Source organism: Triticum dicoccoides, chromosome 6A (genome assembly GCF_002162155.2).
Source record: "Triticum dicoccoides isolate Atlit2015 ecotype Zavitan chromosome 6A, WEW_v2.0, whole genome shotgun sequence".
Lineage (NCBI taxonomy): Eukaryota > Viridiplantae > Streptophyta > Magnoliopsida > Poales > Poaceae > Triticum > Triticum dicoccoides.
Genome location: NC_041390.1, coordinates 12179202 through 12197818, shown reverse-complemented (window position 1 = coordinate 12197818; position 18617 = coordinate 12179202). Strand labels below are relative to the sequence as shown.

The 18617-nt window shown below is 45.4% G+C and overlaps 1 protein-coding gene across 1 annotated transcript; it reads left to right on the top strand.

The window, feature by feature from the left end:
• Positions 1–5277: 5277 nt before the first annotated feature.
• LOC119319333 (sucrose:sucrose 1-fructosyltransferase-like) lies at positions 5278–8495 on the top strand. Its single transcript, XM_037593824.1, has 3 exons — positions 5278–5868; positions 5982–6865; positions 7764–8495. Exons 1-3 carry the CDS (start codon positions 5421–5423, stop codon positions 8460–8462), a joined length of 2031 nt encoding a protein of 676 aa, XP_037449721.1. The 5' UTR covers positions 5278–5420; the 3' UTR covers positions 8463–8495.
• Positions 8496–18617: the final 10122 nt, after the last annotated feature.

Here is an 18617-nt window from a genome sequence, read left to right as displayed (position 1 = left end):
TGGTTCACTCTTATAGTAATTATTAAGCTAGTAGGTGTCTAATTAGTGGTATGCTTGCCGTGTTTTTGGAGGTGTGACCGTGTCCATGGTATGCTAGATTAGCTCGGTCCGCGTCCCACGAACGAGTACTTAGCCTGGTCTAAACTAATATCGAGAAGTACGCGCCAAGTTTTTGTTTGAATTTATTCGACATTTTAAAATATGTTTGAAACACACGCGCTCCCATGTGCCAAAACGCCATTCTCGGAAAGAGGTTACTATATTGTAATCATAGAAAAGTATTTTTGCACTTCTGTTCGACTAGTTTGATCTCATCGATCGGCGGAGAAATTGCAAGAGGGGCGTCTTGTCGATCGATCAGGTTGTGACCGCTGCTGCCACCATGTATTGCTAGCTTAACCACACATCCGTGATCCATCTTGTGTGGTTTGGTTTGGTGATGCGGAAAAGAAAAGGAGACATTCTTTCTGAGAGGGTACTAGAAGCATAACGTAGGTGGGACCTCCATGACTACCCATGCTGACAGTGCAAGAGAATCTGACAAAACCTCGTCAGTTTCGGTCCGCTGAATTATTCGTGAGGTCTGATTTCTCACTTCACGGAATCCACATTCTCATTTTTTTTTGTTTGTCAAAATGTAGTTCATGTTTAAGCTAAATAGCGAGGAGCACAAAAAACTTGCATAAACCCAAAGAATGATGTAATGGTGTGGGGTAAGTGTGGTGCGGCAATCACCGAGTGGGAAGGAAAGTAGTCAGGATTATAGGTGGCGGTCTTGCAATAGGTTAAAGTGTTAAACTAAGTAGATTATTTTCTGTGTCCAAATTCATTGCCGAATAATTTCTAATAGTGCTGATTGTCATCGGACTCATAATCTCGAGGTTATAACTCTGGCTGGCATGTCATCTAATAAAGTGTAAGGAGGAAAAAGCGCTTGGTTGCATGTAGTGACCAAATGGCGCACGTCAGGGAGGAGCGACAATTGGCGCCTGCCATAGCCAAGAGTTGGGTTCTGGGAATTTTTTGCGACTTCAATTGGGTGGAGTGGATAAACCTCATCCCTACAGTAGTATTATCACCATAGTAATGTTTTTTTAGAACACAGTACAGACGAAAGCGCTCAAATATACGCATATACACTCATCACTATGAACACACATACACGCATACCCTACACTTAGGAGCACCTTCGAAAGACTGAGCCGACATATCATTTTGGGATTGCAAGAACCATTGTACTGTTAATTGGATGCAAAAGGACATCTATTGATCGTACATTGCCAGCTAGGACGGCGACACACATCGGCCTGCATTTTCTGGTGGCGCGGATCTCTCTTCATCTCTGCTTATATCCACTATCGCCTACCGGTTCATGTTTTTGCTTTGTTTTTTTTCTTCCGAACAAATGAATCTTGTGTGCATGTTACACTGGTATTCGTCCCACACCATTGCTTGTTGTCGTCCGCATCATTCACGATCCAATGCATGTTGTTAGGTCTTGTCGGCATCATCTCAGACGCTCTCCAGCGTCGAGCTTGCGTATGTACAGTGCAAAGTTCAATGAATAATGCTCAGTCAAAGCATTGCTGCCTATTGGCCGATTGATGGAGTGACATGACGTGGCACCTGCCAGATGGAGTACACGTGGAGTGATCCATAACCAGGAGTAGCTAGGTCCCATTCAACTCGGAGAGAATCGGAAGACAACGCTTTAACTTACACCGCATCGATCAAGCAAAGGTCTCTATCCTATTTCCAATAGAATTCTGCATTATTGAGCATTATTGCACGTGTGATGATGCAGATGCCGGGTCTGCGAGAGCTTCTTGGTTGGTTGGTTCATAGGACACGTGACCACCACCACACATCCCCTCTCCCTTCATCCATTACCATTACGACCACCCACACATAATTATCCTTGTTGTGTTGCTGAATCATTTTGGAGGTGTTTGGTTAGGGATAATTTTGGTTTCCGCAATTTGGCTTACAAACCAAAAACGTGACTATTTATATGTTTATGGCTTTGTCATTTGGTAAAACCATGATTAGGCCCAACCATAAATATATGTGGAGCCGAATCTACTACTAATTGCTATTGGTGTGACCATATGCAGCAGCAGAACAAGGACCAGTATGAGAGTAGCTGCTACGTACTAATCGGTCTCTCCAGAACTTGTTGCTTGCTTAACGAGCTGCTGACTCTCTGTGGTACAGCCTCTAGAATCTCTCCCCGACAATGGTGAGTCAGCACACCATGGATCGTCATTGGAGTGTGCTGGTACTCAAAGCATGCATGTGGCGTGTGTGCAATGCAGTGTTGGCAGAAGGAGAGGCCACTAATTGTTGGCCGATGGACACGAGAGTAGACAAGGGACGTTCTAATGATTAGTCATGACGAAAACGGTGCTGCAGAAAAGGAGGCTTTCATATGTGTGAGAGAGGATGTAACCACGGAAAGAGTAAATTGGAGGAGTGTAAGCTATTAGATGGCTGGGCCGCCATGACCATGAGCAACTCATCGTTTTCGGTTTGCTGAATCATTTGCGGGGCCTGCATATCTCTTAATGGAATTCATAAGCAAAGTGTTGGATAGATTCAAACTTCGCATACAGTTTAATAGGGCAACTGTATGCACTCCTGCATCCTATGACAGACGGTGTTGTAGAACTAAAATTTTGTGATAGAACACTTTGCGTGGCTAGCTTCATTGTCAAATCGTTGTTAGTAGTGATGATTGTCACTGCATGTCTATCCGTCTTCCCAATCACCGATCGGGCAACTAGTCGGGCTTATGACCTCGAGGTTACAGCTCTGGCCGATGTGTCGTCCAATAAAGTGTAAGGAGGAAATAGTGCATGCCAGGGCGGAGCGACAATTGGCACCTGCCATGGGCAGGAGTTTAGTTCGAGGAATTTTGGGTGACTTCAGTTGTATGGATCTTTTGTGCATGTTACTGGTAACTGGCATTTGTCCCACGCCATTGCTTCTTGTGCTCCACATCATCCACGCTCCAGTGCACGTTGTTAGTCCTTGTCAGCATCATTTCGGACATTCAGCAACATCGAGCCAGCATTATTACATTGCAAATTTCAATGAACAATGCTCTGCCGACACGTTGTCACCGTTGATCGATCGATCGAGTGATAAGATGTGGCACTTGCCAGATGGAGTCCTAACACGTGGAGTAATCCACAACCAGGATTAGCTTGGTTCCATTTAACTAGGAGAAAATTAGAAGAAATGCTTTAACTGGCATGCACCGCGTCGACCGCCCAAAGGTCTCTATTCTAATTCCGATAGAACTCTATACATTGTTGGGCATTGTTGTACGTGTGAATCACACGGTGTGATGATGTAGATGCTTGGTCTCCCAGAGCTTCTCGATTGATTGGTCCCGTGGAAATGACCGTCCTCCTAGGACAAACATATGTGACCACCACCACACATCCCCTTTTCCTCTATCCATTACCATTACGATCACACACACAAAAAAAAAGATTTAATTACCCTTGTTTCCTAGTTTCTTCTAACTGATTAGTAGTATGTGTTGAGCACAAGCTACTACTGATTGCTACTTGCTGGTGGTTAGCATAATGCATAAGCAGCAGGAGTGCAGGACCACTACTTGTTGCTTGCTTAACTAGCCAGCTGATGACTAGCTCTGGTGCAGCCTCTAGAATCTGTTCCAGACAATGGTGAGTCAGCACGTCGCGGATCATCATTAGAGGAATATGCATGTGGCGTGCAGCCAGTGTGTGCAATGCAATGGTGGCGTTGCCATGACCAAAACGGTCGCTGCCACTTGGCATTGCTTAACCACACACCCATCCTCTCCATCTTCTATTGTTTGTCTTTGGTTTAGAGATGCGGAAAAGGAGGCTTTCGTATGTGAAAGAGTGTGTAACCCACGGAAGGAGTAGCTAGCTGGCTGGAACCGCCATGACCAGGAGCAACCCATCGGTTTCGTCTCGCTGAATTATTGGGCCCTTTTTCTCTCTCAACAGAATCTATGACTATGCACATGGCTGCCTAGTGCAGAAACTAAGGCCCTGTTCGGTAATCCACCGGCTCCGAGAATCTGCGGAGTGGCTGTTTGCTCGCTCCAAGTTTTTGAGCTACAGCTCCATCCGCTCTTGGAGCGGAGCCGCGGAGTGGAGCGATACCGAACAGGCCCTAAATTAGTTGTTTGTTAGCTCAGCCAAATTGCACTAGTTCCATGTCATGAAATTTTCTCCTTACCTAATTAATCTGCGTGTAAGAGCATCTGTAGTCCATCCCCCAAAAAATGTTTAGTCCCCAAAAGGTTTGAAGACACAAACCAAAAGAATTGATTGTCGGCCACCACTTTAATCCAGAGCGGAGACCGGAGAGGCAGCCTTGGTCGTCGCAGAGGATGGCAATTGGGCCATGACACATCTTTTCCTCCATGCACGCTCCTCGTCCGGCCACCACGGTGTCCGCAGCGAGCTCCCATAGGGCACCAGACACTACGGCTCGCGACAAACGACATGTGTTAGACGAAATGAAAAATAGATTACAAGATGTTCTATTTTCCCGTTTTATATAATATTGTGAAAATAATAATTATTATTATTTCATTGCAGAAAGAGTTGTGAATTAGGAAAGAAAAAATGTTGAAGAGTTGATTTTGGGATGGTTTCCGGACTGTCTACTACGAAAAGGTCTGCCTGTTCCGGTGAGGGAGAGGCGAAGAGCGTGGCGCACCTTTACCTTGATTTAGTACTTGTAGTCGTTGTTAGTTGGTTGACGGATCTGATTGTAATTTTTATTATCTCTGGTGTTCTGCCATGCTTCATTATGAATAGATCGGGTTTCACCCCAAAAAATGTTTTGTATATAGGTTGTTGGTAACTTTTTCTTGACAGCTTAGGTTCTTGGTAACTAACTTTGCAGATAGACTAGAGATGCTCTAACAATGCTAGCTAACCATAGTATCACAGAGCAAGCGTGTCTTTCGCTAATTAACAACTAACCTAACTCAATCATAGTACATGCATGGAAGGATCTGAACATGTACAAACACGTATCCAGCCTGAGCCAACGAGTAGTAGTTAAGTTTCTGAAGAGAACAATGAGTGGGTGCGACAAAGGCGTAATCATAATCGAGCTGGATAACATGGCCTGGATGAATGGATGATGATTAGCACTGACAATCCAGCCCCGCCGCGCCGCGGCCGCCGCCGGCCAATGGGGCCGCGCCAGGTGCGCCGTTGAGGCAGTGGGGAGGCGACTATAAATGGCACCCCCGGAGCTCCTCGGCAAACACGCACAGACACACACATTCTCCTCGTTCTTGTTAAGTTTAGCAGAGGTGATAATTGATCAGTCCCACCAATTCCTCTCCCTCCTTTGGATTCTGCGGAGATCGAGTCATCCTTCGTCTCCTCCGTCTCTTTTCCATGTCAATGGAGACCAGAGACCGCGGCTCGATGCCGGCGCTGGTGCCATGCTTCTACGCGCAGCTGCCGCTGGACGATGACGAGGCCCAGGCCGGGCGCGCGCGCCCAGGCCGGACCGGGCCAGTGTGCGCCGCAATGCTCCTGACTTTGGCCGCGGTGCTCCTTGCTGTCGCCGCGCTCGCCGGTGTCAAGCTCGCCAGCGAGCTGCCCGCCTCGGGCATCGTCATGTCCGGCCACCCGACAGAGGTCGACGCGGCACTGATGAGCACCAGCAGCCGGGGCCCTGAGTCCGGCGTCTCGGAGAAGACGTCCGGCGCCGGCGCCCACGGCGGCATGCTTGGGGCGGGCGCCAGCGGCAACGCGTTCCCGTGGAGCAATGCCATGCTGCAGTGGCAGCGCACCGGCTTCCACTTCCAGCCCGAGAAGAACTGGATGAACGACCCCAACGGTACGCATCTCCTCTTTTGTTGCACTATAATACAAATGATGGCATTGCTCTAATTTTCTTAATCTTGTTAGAGATTCCATCGGAAACTCATTTCTTTGAGAATTCAAATTCAGGTCCAGTGTACTACAAGGGGTGGTACCACCTCTTCTACCAGTACAACCCAGATGGCGCCATTTGGGGCAACAAGATTGCGTGGGGTCATGCCGCCTCTCGCGACCTTCTCCATTGGCGCCACCTACCCGTCGCAATGTCCCCCGATCAGTGGTATGACATGAACGGCGTTTGGTCGGGTTCCGCCACCGTCCTCCCGGACGGCCGCATCGTCATGCTCTACACCGGCTCCACCAACGCCTCCGTCCAGGTCCAATGCCTTGCCTTCCCTACCGACCCCTCTGATCCCTTACTAATCAACTGGACCAAGTATGAGAACAATCCGGTGATGTACCCGCCACCGGGCATCGGGGAGAAGGACTTCCGGGACCCGACCACTGCGTGGTTCGACGGTTCCGATGACACATGGCGGCTCGTTATCGGCTCCAAGGATGATCGCCATGCTGGCATGGTGATGACCTACAAGACCAAGGATTTCATCGACTATGAGCTTGTCCCCGGGTTGCTTCACCGTGTACCAGGGACAGGGATGTGGGAGTGCATCGACTTATACCCGGTCGGCGGTGCAAGGGGCATCGATATGACGGACGCGGTGGAGGCTGGGTCCACAAATGGGGGCGGCGATGTTTTGCATGTGATGAAGGAGAGCTCGGACGATGACCGGCACGACTACTATGCGTTGGGGCGATACGATGCGGCAAAGAACATCTGGACCCCATTGGACACCGACGCCGATGTTGGCGTCGGGCTGAGGTATGACTGGGGAAAGTTCTACGCGTCCAAAACCTTCTACGATCCGGCAAAGAAGCGGCGTGTTCTTTGGGGGTGGGTCGGCGAAACCGACTCCGAGCGCGCCGACGTCGCCAAGGGATGGGCCTCCCTCCAGGTACTTGACATTTTCTTCTTCTTGTTGTACAAGATTGAAAAATCAATTGGTTGATTAACCTCCATTAGTTGATTCTTTTTTTTTCGAAAAGGGACGCTTTATTACTTAAAAGGTTTAAGTAACACCCGGCCTCTGCATAACTAAGATGCACACAGCCAACAGAGTCCTCACGACAAGCGAAAAATAAAATAAAAAAGGAAGGCGAAATACAAAGAAAAATGTTGCTTTGTGAATTTAGTTTGCATAGTTAGGAGGGTTGCAAACACTTTTGGTTTGGTTCCATAGGCACCTCGGCATGATGGCATGGCCCGGTGGGCCATGGTCAATGCATGCAAATAATAATAGCAGCCACTTGGGATGAATCATGGATAGACAGCATCATATATAGCAGCTAAAGCAATGTTGCTGTCATCTCGTTGTCAAGTGTCTCTTAGCTTCCTTGAGCTTGCATACAGCTCAAACTAGTTGCAGCTACTGTTGGGATACCAAGATTGATAATCTGTTGCCAGTTTGTTGGTATCAATTTCTTTTAGCACGAACCAAACTGGGTTTATACTTTATATACAAGAAAAAAGTTATGTCCCACAAACAAACTCTGCATACCCCTTGAATCAATCATGTGGTAGCATGTGGTCTACTGGCAGGCAACGGTTGGCAATTTGGTACTAACAACAAAATAAATACTAAATAGTTTGTGCTAGTACCAACCAAACTGGATTAGACAAGGAACAGGGTTGTCTTGTCTGCTTACCCCACTGTTAGTTAGCAATTCTTTCCGCTCAGAGGTGAGTGATACATAGGATTGTTAATTCTTTGTTGTCAATGATTGATACTACCTAGGATTCTTTGCTGAATAATTATCAATAGTTAATTGATGTTGTATGGTGTTATCTTGCAGTCGATCCCTCGCACGGTGGTGCTGGACACCAAGACAGGAAGCAACCTCCTACAGTGGCCGGTGCAGGAGGTGGAGACGCTCCGGACCAACTCCACCGACCTTGGCCGGGTCACCATTGACCACGGCTCTGTCTTCCCGCTCAGCCTTCACCGCGCAACCCAACTCGACATCGAGGCCTCATTCCGCATCGACCCGCTTGACATCGCAGCCACCAAGGAGGCCGACATCGACTATAACTGTAGCACCAGTGGCGGGGCGGCAGGCCGGGGCGCCCTTGGACCCTTCGGCCTACTTGTCCTTGCCGACGCCAGGCACCACGGTGGGGACGCGGAGCGGACCGCTGTCTATTTCTATGTTGCGAGGGGCCTCGATGGCGGCTTGCGCACACACTTTTGTCACGACGAGACGCGCTCGTCTCGCGCCAATGACATTGTTAAGAGGGTCGTCGGCAACACAGTGCTTGTGCTCAACGGCGAGGACCTGTCAGTGAGGGTGCTGGTGGACCATTCCATCGTGGAGAGCTTTGCGATGGAGGGGAGGTCGACGGTGACGTCGCGGGTGTACCCGACCGAGGCAATTTATGCAAACGCGGGTGTTTACCTCTTCAACAACGCCACCGGCGCCCAGGTCACCGCAACCAGCCTCGTCGTCCACGAGATGGACTCCTCCTACAACCAGGCCTACATGGCATCAATGTAAAATGGAAATGGAAAGTTCATTTTTTTGATAGCATATACATTGTAATTTCTTTTCTGATTTTCTCCTCACTCCCCTCTATCTTCTGTTTTCCTTTTCATTTTTACTATGTCCATTCATTGTCTAGGCCTTCCAGTAAGTTGTAGTTGAGCGAGTGGAAGATGCCATGATATGCAAATCTAGAGCTGTACATGTACCACATCAGTCAAATTAATTTCCACAGAATTTTTTTTTGGGTCTTTGAAAGTTCCGGCTGGTTGGTTCATACTGTTTCACAGGCTATCTACGATTGCATGACAGTGTCTCTGTATGCTCACACGCATGAAACTGAATTTAAATCAAGTGCGGATGATCACAGAACCATGATGTTAAAACTTGAAAGTGGCTGTTCAGTTTGAAAAAGTTCCCTCATTTACTCGACTCTGTCGTTTTATCCTAAGACTAATTACGCAACCTAGTGTACTGCCTTACTTAACCCTGAGAGGGTAAAGATAGACCAGGCGGTCAATGTGGATGCAGTCATATCCTAGTCCTAGGTAGTGCTGCCGGGCAAGCGCAGCCCCGTCGGTACTGCTCAGCTCATCCTTGATGCACCATAGTTTATCACTGAGATATATAAATATATACCATCCGACCACACCATGCCTACTTCAGACCGTGTTTCTGTTCCAAGTAACAAAAGGGGAAAACAGAACAAGGATCAGTCATGATATATAGATTTAGATAACCATTCATCAATGGATCAAGAGATTTTGACGAGACAACCAGTTGTGCACAACAACAGTCAAATGCTATCATACATTTTGGACTCATACTCTCTCCGTTACTAAATATTTGTCTTTCTAGAGATTTCAACAAGTGACTACATACGAAGCAAAATGAGTGAATTTATACTCTAAAATATGTCTATATACATCTGTATGTGGTAGTCCATTTGAAATCTCTAAAAAGACAAATATTTAGATTCAAAGTACTAGTACAATTGTTCAAGCAATACGGTTTAGTTGCTTTGATGTCCCAATGGGACATATTTTTCCTTAGACAACCTGAAGAGTAAAACACAAACCGGTCATGGCAAGTAAAAGCCACTCATGTAGAACGGCAATCCTTGTTATGATATAGAGTACACATCTCAATCGACAAATATGCACCAGCACACTACATGACCCAGAATTGAATGTCTATGTGATCAATATCACACAACCATACCGGCATTGGAAATTGACTACATAGCACATTAATATATACTACAATATTCTGAAACAAAAGTACTCCCTCCGTTTTTATTTACTCTACATATTAGATTTGACTGAAGTCAAACTTTGTAAAGTGTAACTAAATTTATAGAAAACAATATAAACATTTACCATAACAAATTTATATGATGTGAAAGTACATTCAATAATGAATCCAATGGTGTTGATTTGTTATTTTATATGTTAATATTTTTGTTTATAAACTTTGTCAAAGTTTACAAAGCTTGACTTTGATCAAACCTAATATGCGAACTAAATAAAAACGACGGGAGTATAAGTACAGAGTGACTCTAGTCACGTGTCATAATTCATACACAGCTTACTCGTAATGAGAGTTCATATAATGTAATATGACTATAGGAGAAATAATGATGCAAGGAAATAAACTTCCATTATTCAAATTGTTAACCCCTCCCTCTCTAGTTTCCTTAAATATCACAACCGTCATTTACAGCTCGCCCGACCATGCACAAAGGCGGGAAGGGGTCATCCTCCTGTGCAACACCTGCTATCAAACTTCAATCTCCGCAACCCAAGAAAACAACTACGTACGGCCATGACCACATACGCAAAAGCAAATTGTAGCATGTATAAATCATCTTATGAGTTTCGAAACCATATCATATGCTGCTTAAGTAGTATTTCACTAGTAGAAAACAGGGCTTTGGTCCAGGCCGGGTCAGCCCATTAGTCCCGGTTCAGTCCAGAACCGGGCCCAATGGGGGCATTGGTCCCGGTTCGTGAGCCCAGGGGGGCGGCCGTGCCACGTGGGCCATTGGTCCCGGTTCATCTGGACCTTTTGGTCCCGGTTGGTGGGATGAACCGGGACCAATGGGCCTCGCTCCTGGCCCACCACCATTGGTCCCGGTTGGTGGCTTAAACCGGGACCAAAGGCTCCCCTTTAGTCCCGGTTCATGTCACCAACCGGGACCAATGAGGTGCCTATATATACCCCTCGCTCGCGAGCAGAGCACCCCAGTGCTCTGTTTTTCTCTGGCCGAGGGGGAGAGGGCTTGGTGGTGCTCTAGCTCACCTCCTATGCACACAAGGTGTTTGATGGAATGCCGAGCCACACTACTTAAGCTTTCTCCTCCCCAAGCTCGACCTCCAAGCTCCATTTTCCATAATATTTGTCTAGGTTTAGCGGTCCGTCACGCCCCGTCCCCGTATTCACCGCCGTCGATCACCCGCGCTGAGCTCATCGCCGGCACCACCGTGGTGAGCCTCTTGTTCTTATCTTCTTTCTGAAAGGAAAAATATTCTTACTTGTATGTTTACATAGATACTTGTATTATTTTCTTACTTTTATTATTGCATCTTATATAGTGCGATGATTTTGGTATCCTCCCCCGTCGGCCCTCGTCCTGTCTATGATTCCGATGTGGTATATATATTATCTTTATAACTATTGGTTCATTTATTGTTTATGAAAATTATGCCGACCAACGTGACATAGATTTTATTTATGTAGGATGTATGTGAATCGGAAATGCCAACCGACCCTATTGTCGAGAGGTTAAATTTAGTTGAAGAAGAAAACAATTTGTTGAAGGAAAAAATAAAAAAATTGAGGAGGAGAAGATTATATTGGAGTTGCATGTTGCGGATGTCGTCGATGATCACAAGATCAAAATGGATGCAATGCGCTTGAGTATTAGAAAGATTAGAAAATATGCCATTCATACCAAGGCTTGGTATCATTATGCCGTTGGATCAATTGTTACCTTGGTTGCGATTATGATCGCATTTGTTTTCGCATTGAAATGTTTAACATAGTTTCAATGTATGGTTTAATTAATTAGATGCTCTAGAGAGCTATATGTTGTTAGATGAGAACTATGTATGCACTTTGGTTTTAATGTGATGATGAACTTTTATTAATTTGGACACTTAATTATATATAATGCATGCAGATGAACCGGCAATGGATGTACGGTGACACACACACCTGTGAGTACATTAAGGGCGTGCATGAGTTTCTCGATGCGGCTGAGGCAAACAAGCAGAATGGTTTTATGTGTTGTCCTTGCACTGACTGTGGGAATACGAGGTCTTACTCTAACCGGAAAATCCTTCACTCCCACCTGCTTTACAAGGGTTTCATACTACACTATAATGTTTGGACGAGGCACGGAGAAATAGGGGTTATGATGGAAGACGACGAAGTAGAAGAGTACAATGACAACTATGTGCCCCCTGAATATGGTGATGCTGCAACGGGGGGAGCTGGTGAAGATCAAGAGGAACCAGACGATGTGCCCAATGATGCTGCAACGGGTGAAGCTGCTGAAGATAAAGAGGAACCAGACGATGTGCCCGATGATGTGAAGGAAATATGCCCTAGAGGCAATAATAAAGTTATTATTTATTTCCTTATAATCATGATAAATGTTTATTATTCATGCTAGAATTGTATTAACCGGAAACATAATACATGTGTGAATACATAGACAAACAAAGTGTCACTAGTATGCCTCTACTTGACTAGCTCGTTAATCAAAGATGGTTATGTTTCCTAACCATGAACAATGAGTTGTTATTTGATTAACGGGATTACATCATTAAGAGAATGATCTGATTGACATGACCCATTCCATTAGCTTAGCACCCGATCGTTTAGTATGTTGCTATTGCTTTCTTCATGACTTATACATGTTCCTATAACTATGAGATTATGCAACTCCCGTTTACCGGAGGAACACTTTGGGTACTACCAAACGTCACAACGTAACTGGGTGATTATAAAGGAGTACTATAGGTGTCTCCAAAGGTACATGTTGGGTTGGCATATTTTGAGATTAGGTTTTGTCACTCCGATTGTCGGAGAGGTATCTCTGGGCCCTCTCGGTAATGCACATCACTTAAGCCTTGCAAGCAGTACAACTAAATGAGTTAGTTGCGGATGATGTATTACAGAACGAGTAAAGAGACTTGTCGGCAACGAGATTGAACTAGGTATGGGATACCGACGATCGAATCTCGGGCAAGTAACATACCGATGATAAAGGGAACAACGTATGTTGTTATGCGGTCTGACCGATAAAGATCTTCGTAGAATATGTAGGAGCCAATATGGGCATCCAGGTCCCGCTATTGGTTATTGACCGGAGACATGTCTCGGTCATGTCTACATTGTTCTCGAACCCGTAGGGTCCGCACGCTTAAGGTTACGATGACAGTTATATTATGAGTTTATGCATTTTGATGTACCGAAGGTTGTTCGGAGTCCCTAATGTGATCACGGACATGACGAGGAGTCTCGAATGGTCGAGACGTAAAGATTGATATATTGGAAGCCTATGTTTGGATATCGGAAGTGTTCCGGGTGAAATCGGGATTTTACCGGAGTACCGGGAAGGTTACCGGAACCCCCCGGGAGCTAAATGGGCCATGATGGGCCTTAGTGGAAAAGAGAAGAGGCAGCCCTACATGGGATGCGCGCCTCCCCCTTCCCCTAGTCCTATTAGGACTAGGAGAGGTGGCCGGCCCCCTCTAGTCCTTTATATACTGAGGAAGAGGCACCCTAGAACACACAAGTTGATCCACGTGATCTATTCCTTAGCCGTGTGCGGTGCCCCCAGCCACCATAGTCCTCGGTAATACTGTAGCGGAGTTTAGGCGAAGCCCTGCTGCTGTAGTACATCAAGATCGTCACCACGCCGTCGTGCTGACGGAACTCTTCCCCGACACTTTGCTGGATCGGAGTCCGGGGATCGTCATCGAGCTGAACGTGTGCTCGAACTCGGAGGTGCCGTAGTTTCGGTGCTTGATCGGTCGGATCGGGAAGACGTACGACTACTTCCTCTACGTTGCGTCAACACTTCCGCAGTCGGTCTGCGTGGGTACGTAGACAACACTCTCCCATCTCGTTGCTATGCATCACATGATCTTGCGTGAGCGTAGGAAATTTTTTGAAATTACTACGAAACCCAACATGATGATGATCTCCGCCGAGTCATTGTCGATGCAAGGACGCAATGCGAAAGTCAAAAGGAGAAGCTGAAGTTCGATCCCATGTTAGAGGATCACAAAAAAGGGTTATACCCCAATTGCGAAGATGGCAACACAAAGCTCGGTACCGTACTGGAATTGCTGCAGTGGAAGGCAGAGAATGCTGTGGCTGACAAAGGATTTGAGAAGCTACTGAAAATATTGAAGAAGAAGTTTCCAAAGGATAACGAATCGCCCGACAATACATACGCAGCAAAGAAGGTCGTGTGCCCTCTAGGATTTGAGGTGGAGAAGATACATGCATGCCCTAATGACTGCATCCTCTACCGCGGTGCATACAAGGATCTGAACGCATGCCCGGTATGCGGTGCATTGCGGTATAAGATCAGACGAGATGACCTGGTGATGTTGACGGCGAGCCCCCCAGGAAGAGGGTTCCTGCGAAGGTGATGTGGTATGCTCCTATAATACCACGGTTGAAACATTTGTTCAGAAACGAAGAGCATGCCAAGTTGATGTGATGGCACAGTGAGAACCGAAAGAAAGATGTGAAGTTGAGAGCACCCGCTGACGGGTCGCGGTGGAGAAAAATCGAGAGAAAGTACTGGGATGAGTTTGCAAAGGACCCAAGGAATGTATGGCTTGCTTTAAGCGCGGATGGCATTAATCCTTTCGGGGAGCAGAGAAGCAATCACAACACCTGGCCCATGACTCTATGTATGTATAACCTTCCTCCTTGGATGTGCATGAAGCGGAAGTTCATTATGATGCCAGTTCTCATCCAAGGCCCGAAGCAACCCGGCAACGACATTGATGTGTACCTAAGGCCATTAGTTGAAGAACTTTTACAGCTGTGGAATGGAAACAGTGTACGTACGTGGGATGAGCACAGACAGGAGGAATTTAACCTTAAGGCGTTGCTGTTCGTGACCATCAACGATTGGCCCGCTCTCAGTAACCTTTCAGGACAGACAAACAAGGATACCACGCATGCACGCATTGTTTAGATGACATTGAAAGTATATATCTGGACAAATGCAGGAAGAATGTGTACCTGTGCCATCGTCGATTTCTTCCGACCAACCATCAATGTCGAAAGAAAGGCAAGCATTTCAAAGGCGAGGCAGATCACCGGAAGAAGCCCGCCATGCGTACTGGTGATCACGTACTTGCTATGGTCAATGATTTACACTACGTAATCTTTGGAAAGGGTCCCGGTGGACTAGCTGTTCCGAATGACGCTGAGGGACATGCACCCATGTGAAAGAAGAAATCTATATTTTGGGACCTACCCTACTGGAAAGACCTAGAGGTCCGCTCTTCAATCGACGTGATGCACGTGACGAAGAACCTTTGCGTGAACCTGCTAGGCTTCTTGGGCATGTATGGGAAGACAAAAGATACACCTGAGGTACGGGAGGACCTGCAATGTTTGCACGAAAAAGACGGCATGCCTCCGAAGCAGTATAAAGGTCCTGCCAGCTACGCTCTTACGAAAGAAAAGAAAGAAATCTTCTTTGAATGCCTGCTCAGTATGAAGGTCACGACTGACTTCTCGTCGAATATAAAGGGAATAATAAATATGCCAGAGAAAAAGTTTCAGAACCTAAAGTCTCATGACTGCCACGTGATTATGACGCAACTGCTTCCGGTTGCATTGAGGGGGCTTCTACCGAAAATCGTCTGATTAGCCATTGTGAAGCTATGTGCATTCCTCAATGCAATCTCTCAGAAGGTGATCGATCCAGAAATTGTACCAAGGCTAAGGATTGATGTGGCGCAATGTCTTGTCAGTTTCGAGCTGGTGTTCCCACCATCCTTCTTCAATATCATGATGCACGTCCTAGTTCATCTAGTCGACGAGATTGTCATCCTAGGGCCCGTATTTCTACACAATATGTTCCCCTTTGAGAGGTTCATGGGAGTTCTAACGAAATATGTCCGTAACCGCGCTAAGACAGAAGGAAGCATCTCCATGGGCCATCAAACAGAGGATGTTATCGGGTTTTTGTGTTGACTTCATTCCTGGCCTTAAGAAAATAGGTCTCCCTAAATCGCGGTATGAGGGGAGACTGACTGGAAAAGGCACTCTTGAAAGAGACTCAATAATATGCAGGGACAGATATTCTTGGTCTCAAGCACACTACACAATTCTACAGAACTCTACCTTGGTGACCCCGTATGTCGATGAACACAAGAATAGTCTGCGCTCCAAACACCCGGAGCAGTGCGACGACTGGATTACATGTGAACACATCAGGACTTTCAGCAGTTGGTTGGAAACACATCTCAGAGGTGACAACACTGTTTGTGATGAGTTGTACTTGTTGTCCAGGGGACCATCTTTGACTGTATTGACTTACAAAGGATATGAGATAAATGGGAATACATTTTACACGATCGCCCAAGATCAAAAGAGCACCAACCAAAACAGCGGTGTCCGCTTTGATGCAGCAACCGAGAGCGGAAAGGACACATATTATGCTTACATAGTGGACATATGGGAACTTGACTACGGACCTGATTTTAAGGTCCCTTTGTTTAAGTGCAAATGGGTCAATCTGTCAGGCGGCGGGGTACAGGTAGACCCACAGTACAGAATGACAACAGTGGATCTGAAAAATCTTGGGTACACTGACGAACCGTTCGTCCTAGCCAATGATGTGGCACAGGTTATCTATCTGAAGGACATGTCTACCAAACCGAGAAAAAGAAAAGATAAGGAAGCGAATACATCATACGATGAGGCAAAGCGCCACATAGTTCTTTCACGAAAAAGGGACATCCTGGGAGTGGACGGCAAGACAGACATGTCTGAAGATTATGAAAAGTTTCATGAAATTCCTCCCTTCAATGTCAAGGCTGACCCAAGCATCCTGATAAACAATGAAGATTATCCATGGTTATGGCGCAATAAGCAAATGACACAAGCGAAGAAAAAGTGAAGACTTTCTCCCGCAACTATTATGATGATACCATGCCAACTTTGTAACACACGAACATGCTACCATTGTCCGTTTTGTACATGCACATGCTATGTGGGTGAAATTATGATACCATGCCAACTTTCAAATTTTTCAGAGTTCGTTTGAAATGCTTTCATGTCTTATGGTTCGGCCCTCGTAATACCATTATTCAAATTTTAACTATTCAAATTTGAAAACTAATGGCACTAACAGAAAGTTTATAATTTTTTCTAAAACTGATGGCACTAACAAAAAGTTTATAATTTTCCTGACCTAAAAGCAAAAAGAATTAAAAAATGCAAAAAACAAAAGAAAATAAATAATGCAAAAAACAAAAAAAAACTGGAAAAAGTAAAGTTAATCACAAACTTGTGATTCAAACAAATATCAAAGAATTCAAATTTTAACTATTCAAATTTGAAAACTAATGGCACTAACAGAAAGTTTATAATTTTTCTAAAACTAATGGCACTAACAGAAAGTTTATAATTTTGCTCCTCGCCCCTGGCCCATGACCATTAGTCCCGGTTTGTGCCACAAACCGGGACTAAAGGGTTGGTCCTCGTTGCGGGCAGAGTTTAGTCCCACCTCGCCAACCGAAGGGGGCTCACACCGGTTTATAAGCCCTTCCCTCTCTGCCTTGTTGAGATCCTCTCAAAGTGAAAATAGATGCCCTAATAGAGAAAAGTTTAACCTAAATTCATAGTGAATTTCTCTGAAATTCATAGAAATTTAGTATGAATTTAGGTTGAATTTTCTCTATAAGCGCATCTATTCTCATTTTTTTAGTAAGTTAATCACAAACTTGTGATTCACACAAATTTCAAAGAATTCAAATTTTAACTATTCAAATTTGTAAACTAATGGCACTGACAGAAAGTTTATAATTTTTCTAAAACTAATGGCACTAACAGAAAGTTTATAATTTTGCTAACCTAGAAGCAAACAGAATTAAAAATTAAAGCAAAAAACAAAAGAAAATAAATAAAGCAAAAAACAAAACAAAAAAACTGGAAAAATTGCAACAATAAGTATTTTGTTGTAATTAGAAACAAAATAAAATAAATAAAGCAACAAAGAAAACAAAAAACAAAAAAAGTGTTTTCAAATTTGAAAACTAATGGCACTAACAGAAAGTTTATAATTTTTCTAAAACTAAAACCAAAAAGAATAATAAAATAAAGCAAAAAACAAAAGAAAATAAATAATGCAGAAAACAAAACAAAAAATCTGAAAAAATAGCAACAATAAGTATTCTGTTGTAAGTAGAAACAAAATAAAATAAATAAAGCAACAAAGAAAACAAAAAAACAAAAAAAAGTGTTTTCAAATTTGAGAACTAATGGCATTAACGAAAAGTTTATAATTTTTCTAAAACTAAAAGCATAAAGAATTAAAAAATAAAGCAAAAAACAAAAGAAAATAAAATAAAGCAACAAAAAAAATGCCACCTACTGGGCCCCCACGGCCTGAATACGACTAGAAACCCATCCAAGGGCCAGGATTCAGGCCCGCTGGAGGCCCAGTAGGCCCACAGGCATAGCAGTGACAATTAGGCCCGTAAGCCTGCAATGGAGAGAAGCTCGAGAGGGGTGCGGCAGTGGGGCTTATAAACCACTGTGCACCCCACTCAACTAGCGAGGTGGGACTAAACTTTCGACGCCGCAACAGCACGAGGCCTTTGGTCCCGGTTGGTGCTACCAACCGGGACAAAAGGCCGCCGCTTCCCGCTCTTTAGGCTGCTGAAAAGAGGCCTTTGGTCCCGGTTGGTGGCACCAACCGGGACTAATGCCCACCTTTAGCCCCGGTTGCTGCCATGAACCGGGACTAAAGGCTCTGCTATATAAGTCCACACTTAGGAAATTTTCACTCTCATCTTGCAGTTGCCGCCCCCGACGACGCCGACGCCGCCAGGCTGCCCCGACGCCGCCCGCCCCGGCCCGCCCCCGTCGACGCCGTCGCCCGCGCCCCTGCCCCGACGCGCG